General features: G+C 44.4%; 1 protein-coding gene across 2 annotated transcripts in view; it reads right to left on the bottom strand.

Annotated features, from left to right (window-relative positions):
* Positions 1-17,053, bottom strand: part of ANKRD29 (ankyrin repeat domain 29) — a 459,839-nt gene that overhangs the window by 104,164 nt on the left and 338,622 nt on the right. For both annotated transcript variants that reach the window (XM_078685682.1, XM_078685683.1), the window contains one exon: positions 1,532-1,630. In XM_078685682.1, the coding sequence (XP_078541808.1) occupies positions 1,532-1,630 (99 nt within the window). The remainder of the gene's footprint in view (positions 1-1,531; positions 1,631-17,053) is intronic.

Raw genomic sequence — 17,053 nt, 5'->3', positions numbered from 1 at the left:
AAATCACCATGGACAGGCCTAAGCCTCAGAGCATATGCTAGAATTGCATGCCAGCTGTACCAACAAAATGTTAGGATGCCAGTTTCACATGCAGTCAGGCCACCTGGGTACATGCCCATTTACTAAGCAAGGAGCATTGCCATCCCAACAGCTCATATATAAAGGAGATGACAAAGAAGTTAGGTCTGTAGCCTTTGTCAGCATAGGACTATCAGTCTCTGAAAATACGTATCTGCAACATGAAGTTAGAAGTGTAGGCAGTTAAATGGGCAATGACTCTATTTATGATGCTCAAATTCTCACAAATATTTACTTAAGTCAGCAGAGGTAAATGCCACCTGACACTGAGGGTTTGCCATCTCATCTATTAATATTACCTTCAGGATTGTAATAGTAAAATTAGTTTTGAGGCAATATTTTATGAAGGTGATTACACCCATTCGGAGAACAAAATAAAGACTGGATCATTCTTCTAGTTTTAGGAATGAAATGACTGCATTGGTATCTAGAAGCATATTGCAATGGCAGTATCCCAGCAGCCAGGAACTTTGGTTAAATTGCATGGCCTGAGGCTGGACATTAAATCCCAATGTATGGGATATGTATTGAACAACATGGGTAGAAACCCAAGCAGAGCCTGCACAACAAGAGACAAAGAAACATATAGGTATTTTCCTTGAAGAAGAGGATTATCCAGCAAATATAACATTGAGACTGGTGAGCTCAGTGATATTTGTGATCTAAATAAACATCTATCTCTGCTATATCATTATTAGCTTTGTCTGCTTTAGGAACTAAAGTCATCATAATGTATTAAAGAGCGTTGAGGTTCTTAGTACCTATGGTTTATTTAATCTTAGCGGTGGTCCGGATGCATTCAGTGGGTGATTCTGGTGCTAGTTTTCTGTCCTAAGCGATGGTTTTGACATTGCCATAGGGATTCCTGGTCTGCATCGTGCATATGCGAAAGATGAAAACCGGGTAAAAACAAGGCACTCAGATTTAAGGTTTTGGCATCAAAGGCCTCAAGCGAATTAATGCTGATTGTTAGGATAGCGGCAAAAAATAAAGTATTGATGATGTGTATTTGAAATTATCCCATATGTCCTTATTGAGCAGTGGCGTAACGAAACTTGAGGGGGTCTCCCTTGCAAAGTACGTGGAGGTGCCCCCTTCAGACTCAATCAGGAGCTCTCCGGCCGGGGCCTGTGTTACGCCCCTGTTATTGGGTCTCCATTGAGGCTGAAAGAAGCAGAAGTAAAGCTTAGCAGTAGATAAGACTGTGAAGGAAGGTCACCACTGTGAGTTGAACATAGAGTAGTGTTAGGGAACTTGAGAGTCCAAAGACGAAATAGGCTACACTGCAAAGTCCCCTATTTGGTCAACAGGGTATTAACATAAAATTCTATTGCAACTAATTTGTCCAATTTTAAACTATATAAAACGACAGTTTTTTTTACCAACATGTGGGTTCACAAAGATATAATTTTGTTTTGAACCAAAGAAAATAGATGTAAAGAGCTATACTCACTGTCCGCATAGAGTCTCTGTCGGCTCCTCGTAGAAGCAATACCCTCACCACCTCCTTGTGATCCATCTGTGAAGCGATCCAGAGCGGAGTAGTTCCATCCTTTATGAAAAAGATGCAAGAGTGCTTCTTAGCAACAGAATCCTTCTAGAAAGTATTCACTGAATAGAATTTAATACGATTTCCAGAGGCAAAACAAAAATATAGCAAATAGGAGTTTACATCAAAGTTGTGAAGCTTATGTAAAAGAACAGCAGATTTCTATAGACTGCAGTTTACAACGCAGTTGACGTTCTGGGAGGAAAACATACACTTGTTGATTGCTTGTATTCCATTTACCAGGGTGTGCTGCATACTAGACAACCTAGCGGGTCATTAGGACCCGTCATCCTAGCGGTGAAAGGGGCCGTCCACCATAAGGGCTGGGGTCCCGTGGCCAGAATTAGGATGCGCCCGCCACAGTGGCGGGCGCATCCAGCATTCCTACCATTGTGGCGGGCAGTGCACTCAGCACCGCCCACCACAATGGCAGGAAGGCATGCTGTGCACTTCCATACAGAGCATGGCAGGCACAGCGCGGTACCTGCCATGCTGTGCATGGAACTGCTGAGGGGTACCATAGGTACCCCCCATTTGCACCCCCCAGGCCCCTGGAGACCATGGCAGACTACGCATGCCTTGCCGCCACGGAAAGGCATCAGAAGAAGCCCCTACTAATATGGCTGGCGGTGTCTGATAGACACCGCCACCATATAAACCCTTTTCCGCCCGAAAAGCGGCGGACGGTCTTTCTGTCCGCCGCGGACCCCCCCCAGCTATGTTAATATGGCCGGGGGTCTATGCAGCAAGGATGGCGGGCAGATTGCCCCCGCCAGGCCGGTGGTGGCTACCGCCAGCCTGGCGGGGGCAATCCCCCGCCATCCTAATGGGGCCCTTAGTGTCCAACGGGCAATGTCCACTGCTTAATTTGTATGAAAAATAAATACTTGCAGTGGCTTAATTTTGTTTCTTTGGAGCCCACCACTGGTATTCCCAAATGATGGGATCATGGCTTCCCTGCCCTAATTCCGTGTCATGCCTCTTTCAACCACCTCCCTACAATTCCTGTCTCCTTACTACACTCTTAGAGGTTCTTTTGCATTCCTGCCGTCCTCAATGTCTTTTCTCTTCTGCCTAATTTCTCCTTTAAACCTTTCTCTCTCCAGCTCTGGGTCAAAGTCTGATTATGAAAAATAAGTATCGGTCCCCAAGAATGAGTGCAGGTGGCCATCACCAGCAACCATGGCCCAAAATTGAGCACTGGGTATACTCTACCTGCAGAGGGGGAGGTTGAATGTCTAATCACTACTGCCAACTCCATGCACCTGCACCTCTTTCCTCATCGCTCGTTCTTCAGGGATTCCCATGCTCCACCAGACACGCAGATCATCAGTCACTTTACAGTATGAGAGATCAGGGCACAGTAAAAAAGATCTCATTTGGGATGCCTGACTCCCTTACCTCACAGGTGTGGTGGGAGGCCAGATGTGTACTCCTTGGTGCAGGCAAGCTTGCAAGGAACCCTGAGGTCAGTTCACTTGTAAGCGAGGGTCTGCCTTGTCAGTGCTTATTTGCAGATCTGGTAGACATCCAAGAGAAATGGACGTAGATGCCTACCAGGACAACTAACTCCACTGGCTGAAAAAAAATCTAGTTACGTATTTGGTCTCTGGGAAAGCAGATCAAGAATAGGCCTTACTCAGAAAAAAATCACACAAGAAAATGAAATCAAGCACTCATCCCTACTTCGTTCCGGTTTGATGTGTTTCCATGGCTTTGTGAGAAAGTATCAAAACACTCCAAATAGAACGAGAGGGCTTACGGAGTAGGTGAACACTTGCGCTTTCTTGGTCATGAGGTAGATGGTGAGGGCATTGGACCTAAGAAAATTACTTGAGAGCATAAGATATATGCCTCTAGTCAAGAATAAGGACGATATAAGAGCATTCTGCGTGATTGCTGAGTTGTATGCTAAAGTCGTAAAGAATTTTGCAGAAAAAACCTTTGTGATGAGACAATTGCTTAAAAACAAATCTTTGTTTGAGTGGAGAATGCTTTTGCTGACATTAAGGAAGATTTTTGCATTGCTTCCTCATTGAAAGTTTTTTTATTTTATTTGCATACTATTATGACTACTGATACGAACCACAGAGGTTTGGAGGCAGTATTAACCCAAAAAGAACTTAATGGATCCAAAGTTAATATTGTGTTTGCAAGAAGGACATTGACTCCAGCAGAAGAAAAATACTTAGGAGCCCATTACGATGTCGGGCGGATCACCACCGCCATGGTGGCAGTGGCCACCCGCCCGACATCCATGCCCGACCGCCACCCATTTCCCCGCGCCATATTACTATGGCGGGGGGACCGCGGCGGACGGAAACACCGTCCGCCGCTTTTCAGCCCCGGTCGCCTTGCGGCTGGGGGGGGAAAGGATTTATATAGTGGCGGTGTCTATCAGACACCGCCAGCCATATTAGGATAGGCTTAGAACAATGCGATCTTAGAACAATGTGGTCTTCACTTCAGGGGCCCCCTGCGGGCCCCCGAAGTGAAGTTGAGGTGGGGGGTGCACATGGGGGGTACCTGTGGTACCCCCCCAGCATTTGCATACACAATGCGGCAGGTACCGCAAGTTGCCTGCCGCTTTGTGTATGCAAATGCATACATTCATTTTTAGCATTGTGGCGGGCGGTGCTGAGAGCACTGCCCACCACAATGTTAAAAATGAAGGATGCGCCCGCCACTGTGGCGGGCGCATCCTAATACCCCCCACGGGACCTCCGCCCTTATGGCGGGTGGTCCCGAATTCCGATAAGATGGCGGGCGGACTAAGTCCGCCCGTCATCCTAATGACCCCCTTAGTAAGAGAAAAAGAAACACTAGCTTGTGCATGGGGGTTTAGAGAAATTTAGCCAGTACATTTGGGGAATGATTATAATTTTAATTGCTTACTTTGAAAGGTATGGACAAAGCAACACGTAGGATTGCAAGGACATCTGTAATATGACTTGATTTTAACTACAAAATTGTATATGTGCCTGGTGTCAGGAACAGAGTTGCAGACTTTCTTATTAGCATGCATGTGGCTAAGAATACAGTTCTAGAAAATGTTTGGGAAGAATGCAAGGTTACTGGAGTTTGGGGCGATTTGGTCTGTGGTGTACAGTGAGAAGGATGGTCTGTGGGTTTGGAGAATGATGTAGAATTAATGGAAGTGAAAAAGTACATCACTGATTGATGGCCTCAGAAAAAGAAAGTAAACAAAGGTCAAAGGAAGTTTTGAGCATTGATGGATTAGTTAAATTTTGTTGATTATGTGATCAGGGGGGGGGGGGTGACGTGTTGTACTGCCGAAAAGTTAAAGAAGAAAATTGTTGAATATCTGTCACAAGGGTCTTTTTGGTGTGGTGAACACAAAGAGAAGAGTGAAGGAATGCTACTGGTGGCCCGGTGTTGAAATGGAAATTAAAAAACTGGTTAGGAATTGTGTTGATTGTGATGGGTGAGACATATCTCAAGTCTCGTTTAGGCTGCCTTTATGTCGTCTTAGGGGGGGTCACATACTGCATTTTTAACATTGTGGCGGGCGGTGCTCTCAGCACGCCCGCCACAATGCTAAAAATGCATGTGATGCCTTTGCATACACAAAGCGGCAGGCACCGCGCGGTGCCTGCTGCATTGTCTATGCAAATGCAGGGGGGTACCACAGATACCCCCCATGTGCACCCTCCACCTCGCCTTCACCATGGGGGCCCGCAGGGGGCCCTTAAAGTGAAGACCCAAAGCCCATACTAATATGGCTGGCGGTGTCTGATAGACACCGCCACCATATTAAACCTCTTTCCGTCCGCCGTGCCATAGTAATATGGCGGGGGGAAATGGGTGGCGGGCGGACAAGGATGTCGGGCGGATCACCACCGCCCGCATGGCGGTGACGATCTGCCTGACATCCTAATGGGCCCCTAAGTGTTCAAACATGCTGTGGTAGAAGGTTGAGATTCATATCATGAGTCTGGTGTGGCATGAAGACGAGGGCAATGTGTGTTTCATAGTATTGATGGATATTTTTTTGAAGTAGCCTGAAGTGAAGTTTGTGGATAGAGTGGATTCTAATAGGGTAGTTGACATTTATGGATAGAGTGTTTTTGAAGGAAGTTTTGCCTAAAGTGGTAATTTGTGTAATAGTGCACAATTTGTGTCGGATGTGGTTAAGAAGTATTTTAAAAAAGAAAGTGGTCACTCACAACACCACAATGAATTATCATCCTGCTTGAAATTGAGTTGATGAGAGATTTAGAAGAGTTGTAAAGGTAGTACTGCAATTGGCGAGAAGAAGTAATCTGGATTAGAAAAAGGAGGCACAAAAGATGTAATGGAGTTACGGGATAATATGCAGTGATGTCACTGGTTTTAGTCCTTTTGTATTGATTAGAGGAAAAACACCATTCAATAAGGACAATTTGTGTTGGATGAACAAAACTAAAGTTGTGAATTGGAATCATAGTGTAGTAAAAGACAATATTGTAAAGTCACAAGAAGTGTATATGAAATCTATTATGTAAGGCATGGCGTGAAGAAAGTTGAATTGAAGGTAGGAGATTGTTTGAGGGTCAAGAGGAATGCTTCTTTTGAAGAAAGGCGATTACAGGTTTTCCGAACCCTGAAAAGTGGAAGAATTGCATTGAAATTCTGCTGTGTTAATTTATGGCAAATGTTGGCATATGAGTAGGTTTTCAAGGTGCAAGGAAAATTTGGGTAGTTGTGCTAAAAATCTTGAATGGTGGGAAGAAAGAAGAATTGAAAAAGACGACCGGAGGAGAGCTGAGAAAGATTGTGGTGTTGAAGCAATATCTAGTGACAATGGAGTTTCGTTTGAGGAAGATTGTGGTGTTGAAGCAACATCTGGAGATGATGGAGTTTGTCGTGAGAGATTGAGTACCGATGGGGTACAAGGAGACAGAAGCAAGGAAAGGAAAAGAAGGTTTGGAAGGGTGATTAACAGACCTAAGAATCTGAATATGTGCGTAACTTAATAAAAAGTAGTGTATATCTGTTTTTATCTGCCTGGTATTTATGTTAATCTTCCTTATTTGTTTTGATAGGTTTAGTTATTTGTGCAAATATGGAGTATTAGCGTAATTTCTTAGTATTATTATATTCTCTGTTATGTGAGGAAAATATGCATAATGTTTCTGGCCTTGTGTCTTCACATCATTTGGATTCTGTTTGCAGAATCTGTAAGAAGTTAGCCAGATGATGTCAAGATACAACGAGGAGAAGTTGTGTGTATGCTATTTTGCTGCCGTCTGGGACTATGCAATAAAGCATTCAACTCAATTTGCCTTCAGATATTCTTTACACTATGGAGTGGAACTGAGGCTAAGCCACTGCTCTGTGGGGAGAAAAAAAATGCCCAGAGCCATATTCCTGAGACCACTAAAACACAGCATACTGGCGAAGCTGGCTGCCATCGTATTCTCCCTGTTTGGGCCTATGTTTAGGATTACTTACCATATAGACAGAAAAAACAAATGAAGAAATTATGTAAATCATGTGCCTTCCATTCGTTACTGGTAACCTTATAATCCTAGAGTTAATCAGTATTTTCCTGTTTGTCCAAGCTTAACCCCTTCCGTGCTCCAGTCGGCCGTTGGCCGATGGGAGCACTCCCTCCCCAGTACTGTAGACGGCCAATGGCCGACGCAGCCCCGCCCACCCTTTAGAACGCCTGCACCGCGGCAGAAAAACCGCAGCGGTTAAGGCGTTAACAAAGGCAAGAGAATAGGATGCAAGGGTAGTTCGTAATGACTGGCACAAGGATGCTAGGACTAAGAGCAATGAAGATTACCTGTAAGTAATCCTTGATATGAAAATATGCATCCATCAGCTCATTTAAAGAACTAGTAGAATCATCCTCTGGAGGGATTCCATCTTGAATGGAATTGTTTTCCTGGGAGGTGATAAGGGTTTTTTACAACCCATCCTGCCTCTAAATGGGTTAAAACAAGAATGCTTCTAGCCCCGCTCCTTTTTTCCCTATACATTTCCGATCTACCCCTTCATTTGACCCGGAGTGAGGGTATTGTTCCGTTAATTGGGGGAGAGTCTATTGTCTGCATATTATATGCGGACGACATAATCTTTTTCGATCTTACCCCAAAAGGATTAAACAGTAGTCTGCAGGCACTGCAACAATTTGAAGATTAACACATCTAAAAGTAAAATAATGTACTTGCATGGGAGGAAGAAGCCTACATATGGAAACTTTACATGGTCCCTGGGCATACAAAAGCTAGAAAAAATTGAAATCTTGTGTGGGAATCTTAGTGAAAAAGCACTTTTAAAAAATAACATGACCAAATCCCAATCTCTAGCTGAAAAGCCTGGCTGCTTTTCATAGGGCAACTGGTAGAAGACATTTTTCACACCTGTTAGAGGTTTATCAAGCCAAAATCCCTGCTTCCTTGCTTTATGGATCGGAACAGGTTGAAGTATCTAAATGGGGCTTCTTAAATATGATGGAAGGCTGAGTCCTCAGAAACTTAGCTTCAGTTAACACAGCTCTCCCTGTGGCGGTCTTAAGGTTAGAATTGGGTTTGAGAAGTGCTTTTGTTCAGGGTCTTGCATGGGTGGTACGAGGGTTGCATGCCTACTGAAGAGTAATGATGACTCATTAAGGCTCAGTACATCACTCTCGAGTTAGATGCGCTATCACCGACTACCGAATCCCGCCTGCTCGAGAAACCGAGCTGAGGAAACCGGTATATCTATATCAAAAAGCAGGGCCAGACTGGAAACCCAAAGCAGCCCTGGCAGTTTTGTCAGACCAGCCCCCCAAGGGGCTGTGGTGTGTGCAAGTGTGAAGCACTGCTGCTTTTTTTGTGGGGAAGATATTGCAGCACTGCTGCAAAAACCGCCCGCCAGTAACAAAACAGGCCCTCATCGCTGTAAAACCTGCCCAGACTCTTCCAGCCTCCCAGAAACTATGACTAGCCACGCTGATCAAAAGTAACACACTAAATTAACACACAATTCCAGCTGAGCATGGAACAACTTGGAAACGATTAAAGTGAAAATATAGGCCTTATAAAATACAGACATGCAGAGAATCATCAGCAGGTCAACAGTTACAGAAAAGTACACGGTTCAAGCCCAACAAGAACAAACTGAGGATCCATAAGGAATATAATATGGATCACAAGCCCATCGGGGATCTGAAAAGTGTATACTCTAGCATTCGTTGTTCGAGTCCTTAGGCAGGAAAAACAATACAACAGGACGGTGCTGTGCCAATCGAAGGTTTTTGGCTCTCTGTAGGGGATGAGCGGGGATTGAATTGCAACATTTCCTGGATTGTTTTTCCTGTTTGTGGGATGTAGCAACCTCATGAAGTAATGACTGGGACGAGGACGCAGGACGTAGAGGTAATGGTAGTTATAGCATGCTAAGGGAGCATTCTGATCAGGTGTTCAGCTCTCAATGTGCTAGTAGTAGTTAATTCCCCAGATAACTCAACGTTGTTCGTTGATACCAGAGGGCATGTAGGTTACTGTAAGATCACACTTAATAAAACTGGTATCCAGTGAGCTATGTAGGAATAGACATATATTTCTGTGGCAGCTGCTGCTTAACGGGGTGGAGGGTGGAGGGATGAAAAAAAAGTACCACTTACCTGCAGGTCGGCCGCCTCTCGGTCTTCTTCGGTCTTTGACGCAGGAAGCAGGTAGCACACAGGCTCCCCAAGCCAACCACGATTCTACTGTCACCAGCATGACAGCAGTATTGTGATTGGTGTGACCGCCGTTGTTCAGTGCTCAGACAGGGACTGGGAGCCTGTGCATGTTCTGCACCCAGGCTGTGCAATAACGCCGGTTAAGAACATGCAAAGTGCGCATGACTGTTTGGCCGGCCCAAGATGGTCGGCCGAACCGTCATGCGCACTTGGAGAGTGCTTACTTCTCCCCCTGGCCCCTGCTCAGGCCAACTCAGCCCTGCCCCGCACCTAGGCCAGTATGGAAAACATTGCGGTATTATCATTTTCTTTTTCTTTTTTGAACTGCTCGCAGAGCAGTGGTGGGTCGATGCTCCTCCGCCTTAGCGGCAGGGCAGCTGCTGATATATATTAAGTTACTGAAACATGGCAGTAAAATGATGACAAACAAAGAGTACTAAAAGGATATCAAACATTCTGGGGGACAAATATGGATTCTAATTTAAAAAAAAGGATCTGCAAATAAGTATTACTAAAATATCAATTCCAAAATACTGATTTTGATTACCTTTACATTACCTAAAAACACTTAAACTAGGGGTGGCAGCAACTAGTGTAGTTCTGTGTAGTGCAATCACACATAATTACCTAAAAATTCCACAAGACAACGCAGAATTACATGAGAAAAGTAATTCTAAATTTAGTAGTATTTTCTTTGAGCAAAAAAGCCTCACATCCAAAATAGACGTGATGATGCATTTTGCGCTAAGAAATAGCACTAAATACAACAGAACCTGATCAGCGAGCATGAGCAGTACTTGGGGTACAATTTTTCGCCAACATACTCCTGGCATTTAGCGGTAGTTACTTAGCACAAAATGCACCCTTGCATTAAATAAATAGATGCAAGGGTGCGCTTTGCCCTGTGAAAATAGCACTAAATGCAACAGAACATAAACAGTAGTGCGAGCAGCCTTTCGCACTCCGTAATGTGCTCTTGTGGTTAGAGAATTCTCCCATATTACTCTTAATTATGCGAGAGGGCTTAATTACTTTATTATTAGTAATTCCATCTCAAAGAGTAGAGCAGAATTACTGTAATTACTCCGATTACTTTGGCATAATTAAAATTACTCCCAGGTCTACTTTAAACTTTGCATTTTTACTTCATCTTTTCCTCAACATTAACTGTTTATGCGGTGCAATATATTCCGCATTAGTGCATAACGTGATTATGCACTACAAAAACACATATTTTATCCCCTGCTGGTAGTTTCTGGCAATGCTGATGGTTTTCAAACTGCCAGTCAATCACAAGCATTACCCCTGGTGCATTTAATGCAGCAATCGGCCAAGGTTTCATTGATGGGCGTGAAATATGTATTAACTTGAATACGTTTGTATTTTTGTTGTATTTGTAGTTTCCCTTAAAGCAGTAACTCGCACAGATAAAAATGTGTGTTTGCTTGGAGCGCCCTCTAATGGCAAAGTACTGCGGTTGCCTCTGCGCTCAGCAACCTGTAATCCAAAAACCTGGAGCACTCATTTTAAACGCTTTGGGTGACATTGAATCCAAACAAAACTGTTTCGATCATAAGAGATACATTACAGGTATGACCCGTTTTTCACAATGTAACAGCCTAGAAACAACCTTAAAACGCTTGACACACAAAGACATCGACCTATTTTCCTTTTGAACAGGCTCAATGGAATTTCCACCAGAAATTCCACCTTTAAAACAAGTCTGTGCTGTCAGTATGACAAGCATGAAACCAAACAAGATTACAGGGCCAGTGTGACAGGAGACCCGGCTTTACAGTTAGTACAACAGGACTGAGGTCAGGCTGAGCAGCCAATATAGGAGGAAATATACCGAGGCTCTGCAGACAGTGTGACCAGATTCCAAACTCATGATCCTGGATAGAGTCCAAGGGCAAGATGGTGCATTCAGTCGCAGTGCTTAATTTGTAATAAAAAAAGGGGAAAAAAGCTAGTGCCAGGGACCTTCTCTGGAGACCACTGCAGCCTGCACTACCCATTGCCCCTGCCACCTCTGCCAATAGCCAGCTATATAAAACCTTTAAAAAATAAATAAATAAATAAATAAATGTCAGTGATAATTCCAGGCCAGCCAAAGCTATAATAAAGGTGTGATCGGCAGGTATTATTATTTTCACATGTATAGTAGCTTATTAACCCCTTAGCTGCGGCAGCTATTCCGCCGCAGCGCTAAGGGGGAGGCGGGGCCGTGCGGCACTCCCGTACTCATGACGGAACCGCTCCGTCACGGCCCTCGGGTTCCGTCACAAGCACATTGTGACGGAACGGTTCCGTCACGGCCCCGCCTGCTCTTTAGAACGTCAGTGCAGGCGCGGAATTCGCACCACGCAGGCGCGGCGAACGGGCAGTTCCGTCACCAATTTGCGAGTTGCAATTAAGGAATGTTTAGGAATCGCCATTTTAATAGCGATTCCTACATGCATAGGCTTTTCAGAGTCCTTAATTGCGATTCTATAATAATTGCAATTAAGGACTCTCAAAAGCTTTCCTTGATGCATGTGCCTGATAGTCTTTGATATGTGCAGTAAGGGGTTTACCCATATGTAAAGATGATTGTTTGGTTTTAGTTCAGTATACCAGAACACAAACATGCTGATGCACTTAACATTTGCCACCAAACACCACCAAGATGGCTGCTGAAGGGGAGCTCTAGTGAGGAGCGCCGGGGCTAGGGATCTCCAAATTTGGATTAAATCCCTGTATAACCCCAGAACAACCCCCAATACAGCCCAGGACGAAGCGGAACCACTGCTGCATGTTTCGGAGTGAAGAGAAAGCCAAAGGAACACATGAGAAGCAAGACGCTGGAAAGAAGAATCCGATACCTGCTCAGTGGTCAAGGCTGCCTCCTCTCCTCGGACGACGGACCCCGCGGGATGCGACCCGCCTGATGTGGAGCGGTCGGGGAGGACCCACAACGGACCTTAAATAAAGGAAGGAGCCACCGGTTGTCACCCTGGTTTGCGCGTGGCGGGGACCTCGGAGGAGTCACTGGCAGCAGCGCCGGTGCCGGTAGACACAAACGGACCATCGCGGAAAGCGGAGGCGGAGCTGGGAGACCTTGGTGACCTCGGGAAAGGTATGGTCATCCTCTCCCCCTGCGCAGCCCCTCCAGCGCACAACTCGCCTAGAACACGCAAAAGGGAAAACGCGGGATATTGGTAGTGAACGGGAATGAGAAACGGCGCGCCTGACCTTAAAATGGCGGCCGCGTAAGACGGCTGCTGATTCTGAATCGGAAACGAAGCTGCTGATCAACAACCCAGGGGCATAGACGGGGAAAGAGGACTGGCGACTTGAAGAAAGGAAGTAAGACATCCCAGACCCCCCCCTAACAGACAAGGAAGAGCGACAAGGGACCAACCAATTTGGACTGAAAAGAGAGAAGGGACCAACCAATTTGGACTGAAAAGAGAGTAGGGACGAAGAAAGTGATAAGGGACTAAAGAACTTCAAGAGTGAAAGAGAGAAAGTCCTTTCCCCTCAGGAAATAATATGCAGATTCGGCTAACATCCTGCACTGACTAACTTATCACCAGACAACCCTTCTCACAAAGAGGGATAGTCAATCAATTAATTTAATTAGTCAATCAATTAATTTAATAACTGTGGATGGCACCCTAATTACAAAGGATCGATCAGAAGAAGTTAACATAACTACAAAGGATTAATCAGAGATTCTTTAGACAAATCTCTTTCACAAATAGGGATAGGCAATGGATTAATTAATTACTGTGGATGGCACCATAATTACAAAAGATTGATTAAAATAAGGTAACATAATGACAAAGGACGAATTAGAGGATACCCACTACAGAGAAACTATACTTACCACTATGAAACTGTAGCTCGGAAGTCACTCCAACCTCTATATCTTACATGATTACAAAGGTATAATAAGAGCTAACCACACTACAAAGAAACTATATCTATCACCATGAAACAGTAGTCCTGGAGTTACCTAGATTCCTATATCAACCACGATATACCAGCAGGGAACTACACAGTACAAAACACCAGCAGGAACTACACAGTACAAAATAGTCAAAAGGCTTCTGAAGACCCACAACGTGAAGGTGAAACGGAAATGGAGGGAAGATACCGAGGGCCGACTGGGTCTCATGCAAAGAATATAGAATATCCTTCCACTTTATCCAAAAATGCTGCCAAAAAATTCAAACATACCACATTGAGAAAAAATCCGGACACTCTGTTCGCTGACCCATATTTTGATAGAGTTAAAGGTGTCATGATGAATGACCTGATATTCTACACAGACAAAACAGCCAAATGGCGCAATGCCATTACAGAAATGCTGTTCACAAAAACTGTAAAAAACATACCACATGGCACAAAAATAACGACCTCAATAACTAAAAGATGTAATACAGAAGTATGCATTACTATATATAAAACGGGAATAGTGCTGATACAAGCAACTAACAAAGAACTCGAGAAATTTGAGATAACTTTCCAAACCTTAAAGGAATCCATAGTAGGACCAAATCACCGACAAAACATGACCCCACCAGACATCACACCTGACAACAACGACCCTGTCACTAGAGATGCCAATCCAACGGACTGCCGGAATAATCTAATCTCTAACTCCGGAGATCTACCTGAAACTGCGATGGCAATACCGGAGATTGAGATTGAAAGGATAGCGGTGTATGATAACCTTGGAAACAAAGAGAAGAACCAGACCTCAAGGGAAGAGCCGTTGCCGCCATCACACGATGCCACTTCACTTGAAGAGGGTAGCTCAGCTCAGAGTGAGCCCCCCTATGAAGAGAACTACGAAAGGAACAAGGTAGAGGTTATCTACCTTCCCCAACCTCCCTCGAATACGAGTCTAGAGTCCCATAGATCCTTACCCACAAAAACATCCTCTACACCTAACAACATAGGAAACAATGGTGACACCCCTAATAGAGCCAGAAATCACAACCAAACTAAGAATACAACGGTAAGATATGTGGCAATGAGAACAGACCATTCACGGAGGAGAGCAAAACGCAGAACGCAAACAGCCAGGTCTATCTCACATAAGAAATCATCCCGAACACAGAAAGAAGTCAAGGAGCTCAAGAAACTAATAGGCAACCTGGCACAAGACTCGATGAAAGTCTCACAGACAATTGGGAAAATCTGGGAGATGACGATAAATACGCACACTAAGGTCTCACACATCCAGAATCTTGTACTCCGACCCAACAGACCAAACAGGACCAATCCCTTACCAAACGAAGAAGCCCTTGCCCTACTTCGATCTTATGAACAACCGGCTCCGAGAAAGGAAGAGAAAATCGAAATTGTACCTATTGACTCTAATAGATCGTCCAGAAAGAACGATAGGAAAGCAATCCACCACAACTTACAATATATCCAGGTAACTGCAACCGAAACCGAAAATGTAAAGAGCGTTAACTCACAGAAAACCCTGAACTGCCTACTACTTAACTGTCGTTCGGCAACTAAACATGCATCAGACATAGCCGCCCTAATCATTAACAAGGAAATCGACCTGGCTATCCTCACGGAAACATGGCTCAGTGAATCATCCTCTCCTACCATGGATCTCCTAGTACCACCACAATATAACATCGTCAGGTTAGACAGACCGAGGAAAGTGGGAGGAGGTATAGCGTGCATTCACCGCTCAGAGATCGAGGTCAACCAATTCCAATCCGACCCTATAGAATCATGGGAATACCTTGGTCTTAACATAAGATTGCTAAATAATCAAAGCTTTAACCTACATGCGTTCTACCACCCACCTGGAGATAACGCAAAGTTCACAGAGCATCTTATAGAGATCATAACTGCCAACTCTAACCCGGATGCCAACAACATATTCCTAGGTGACTTTAACCTCCACTGGGACGACGGCAATGACAAACTGGTTAACTCGATTAAAGACTTCCTCTATGAGCTAAACCTTACACAAGCATGCACCCAGCCCACTCACTCACAAGGAGCGACTTTAGACTGGATTATTTCAAGAAACAAAGAGACATCAATCCTCGCTATAGACCCGTGTGATTGGTCTGACCATCACGCCATAACATTCACGATACCTACAATGAAAAAGGGCAGGACCGTGCAACCCCGTAAGTTCAAAAAACTGATACGAGATACAAAAGAAGCTAATATTGAACTATTGGTTGAAAGATGTGAGAAAGACCTGAAGCCTCGTAACAACAGGCAGAATGTCAATGAGCTGACGGATCACTACATAACCTCGATCGGTAATATAGTCAATGACACCTTGCCTCAAAAATTGAAAAGAGTCTCGGAAAAGCCAAAAAATCCTTGGTTTAATGAGGCACTGAACGAGGACAGGCGAAAACTGAGAATGGCTGAAAGGAAATGGAGACAACATCCCTCCTCCCCCGAGCTGAAAGCCCTCAGAAAAACAAGGAAACAATATAACAAAAAGATAATCAACTCCATAAAAGAATTTATAAGGGCTGAACTGGACAATGCCATAAACAGACCACGAAAACTCTTTGAGATCCTAAAACAACAGTCAAATAAACTAACCAAAACGGCTCAAGAGAACCCAAAAAATCCCATAAGCTGCGAGGAATTCTCCTCATTTTTCACGGAAAAACCAAACTGCTAGAAGTTGAGCTCACAAGTGCAGCGGCTAACCTCACGACCCTTCCCTCATCTAAAAATGAGGCTAATGCGACAACGGAAGATCTTCAAACAAAAAATAAGGCAAATTGGGACACATTTGAACTATATGACCAGGAAAAGATCGCCAAAACGCTAGCGGAACTTAGACCGAACAACCACTATCAAGACCCGTTACCGGCAAAATGTGTAAGAGAAATCAGCCACACTCTAGTTCCGATCTGGACTGAGATAATAAATGCCTCACTTGCACAAGGGACCCTCCCTGACTGCCTAAAAACGGGGCAGGTAGTTCCCATCATCAAAAAACCGACAGCGGATGCAACAGACCCGAATAACTATCGACCAGTGACCAACATCCCTTTACTGGCCAAACTTATTGAGAAATGCGTGCAGGGCCAACTGAGTCAACACATCGCTAAGTTCGCATTACTGGATGACTGCCAATCAGGTTTCAGAACAGGGCACAGTACTGAAACTGCGATCCTACATATTGTTGATGACGCCTTACAAGCCCTTGACCAAAATCATGCGTGCCTACTGATCCTTCTAGACTTGTCATCAGCATTTGACACGGTAAATCATGAGATCCTGATGATCAGGCTACAAGACAGGATGGGTTTATCTGGAAACGTACTGAAATGGTTTAATTCCTTCCTGCAGAACAGGACTCAACTATTCCTGGTCAACCAAGCAATCTCCTCCCCATGCCCTAACGCAATCGGGGACCCTCAAGGTTCAACGTTATCCCCAGATCTATTCAACTTGTATGTAGAACCTCTCACGGAGATTCTTCGAAAATCACAGATCTCCTACCACATGTATGCAGACGACACGCAAATATATATGAAGATTGCCTGCAGTGATGACATTGACCTAATGAATGCAACTCTAAAGAAAGCGTTGCAATGGCTAACAGCCAATCATCTGAAACTTAATGCCAACAAAACAGAATTCCTGTTAATCTCACCGACAAGGAGTCAACCAGAGGTAAAGGAATGGGCTAAATTGGTGACTGCGCTTAACTGCACCACGACCCTAGTTAACTCAGCCAAATCACTAGGAATTAC

Source organism: Lissotriton helveticus, chromosome 4_1 (genome assembly GCF_964261635.1).
Source record: "Lissotriton helveticus chromosome 4_1, aLisHel1.1, whole genome shotgun sequence".
In the NCBI taxonomy this organism is placed as follows: domain Eukaryota; kingdom Metazoa; phylum Chordata; class Amphibia; order Caudata; family Salamandridae; genus Lissotriton; species Lissotriton helveticus.
The sequence above is the reverse complement of the archived record's forward strand: the minus strand, read 5'-3'. Positions and strand labels throughout refer to the sequence as shown.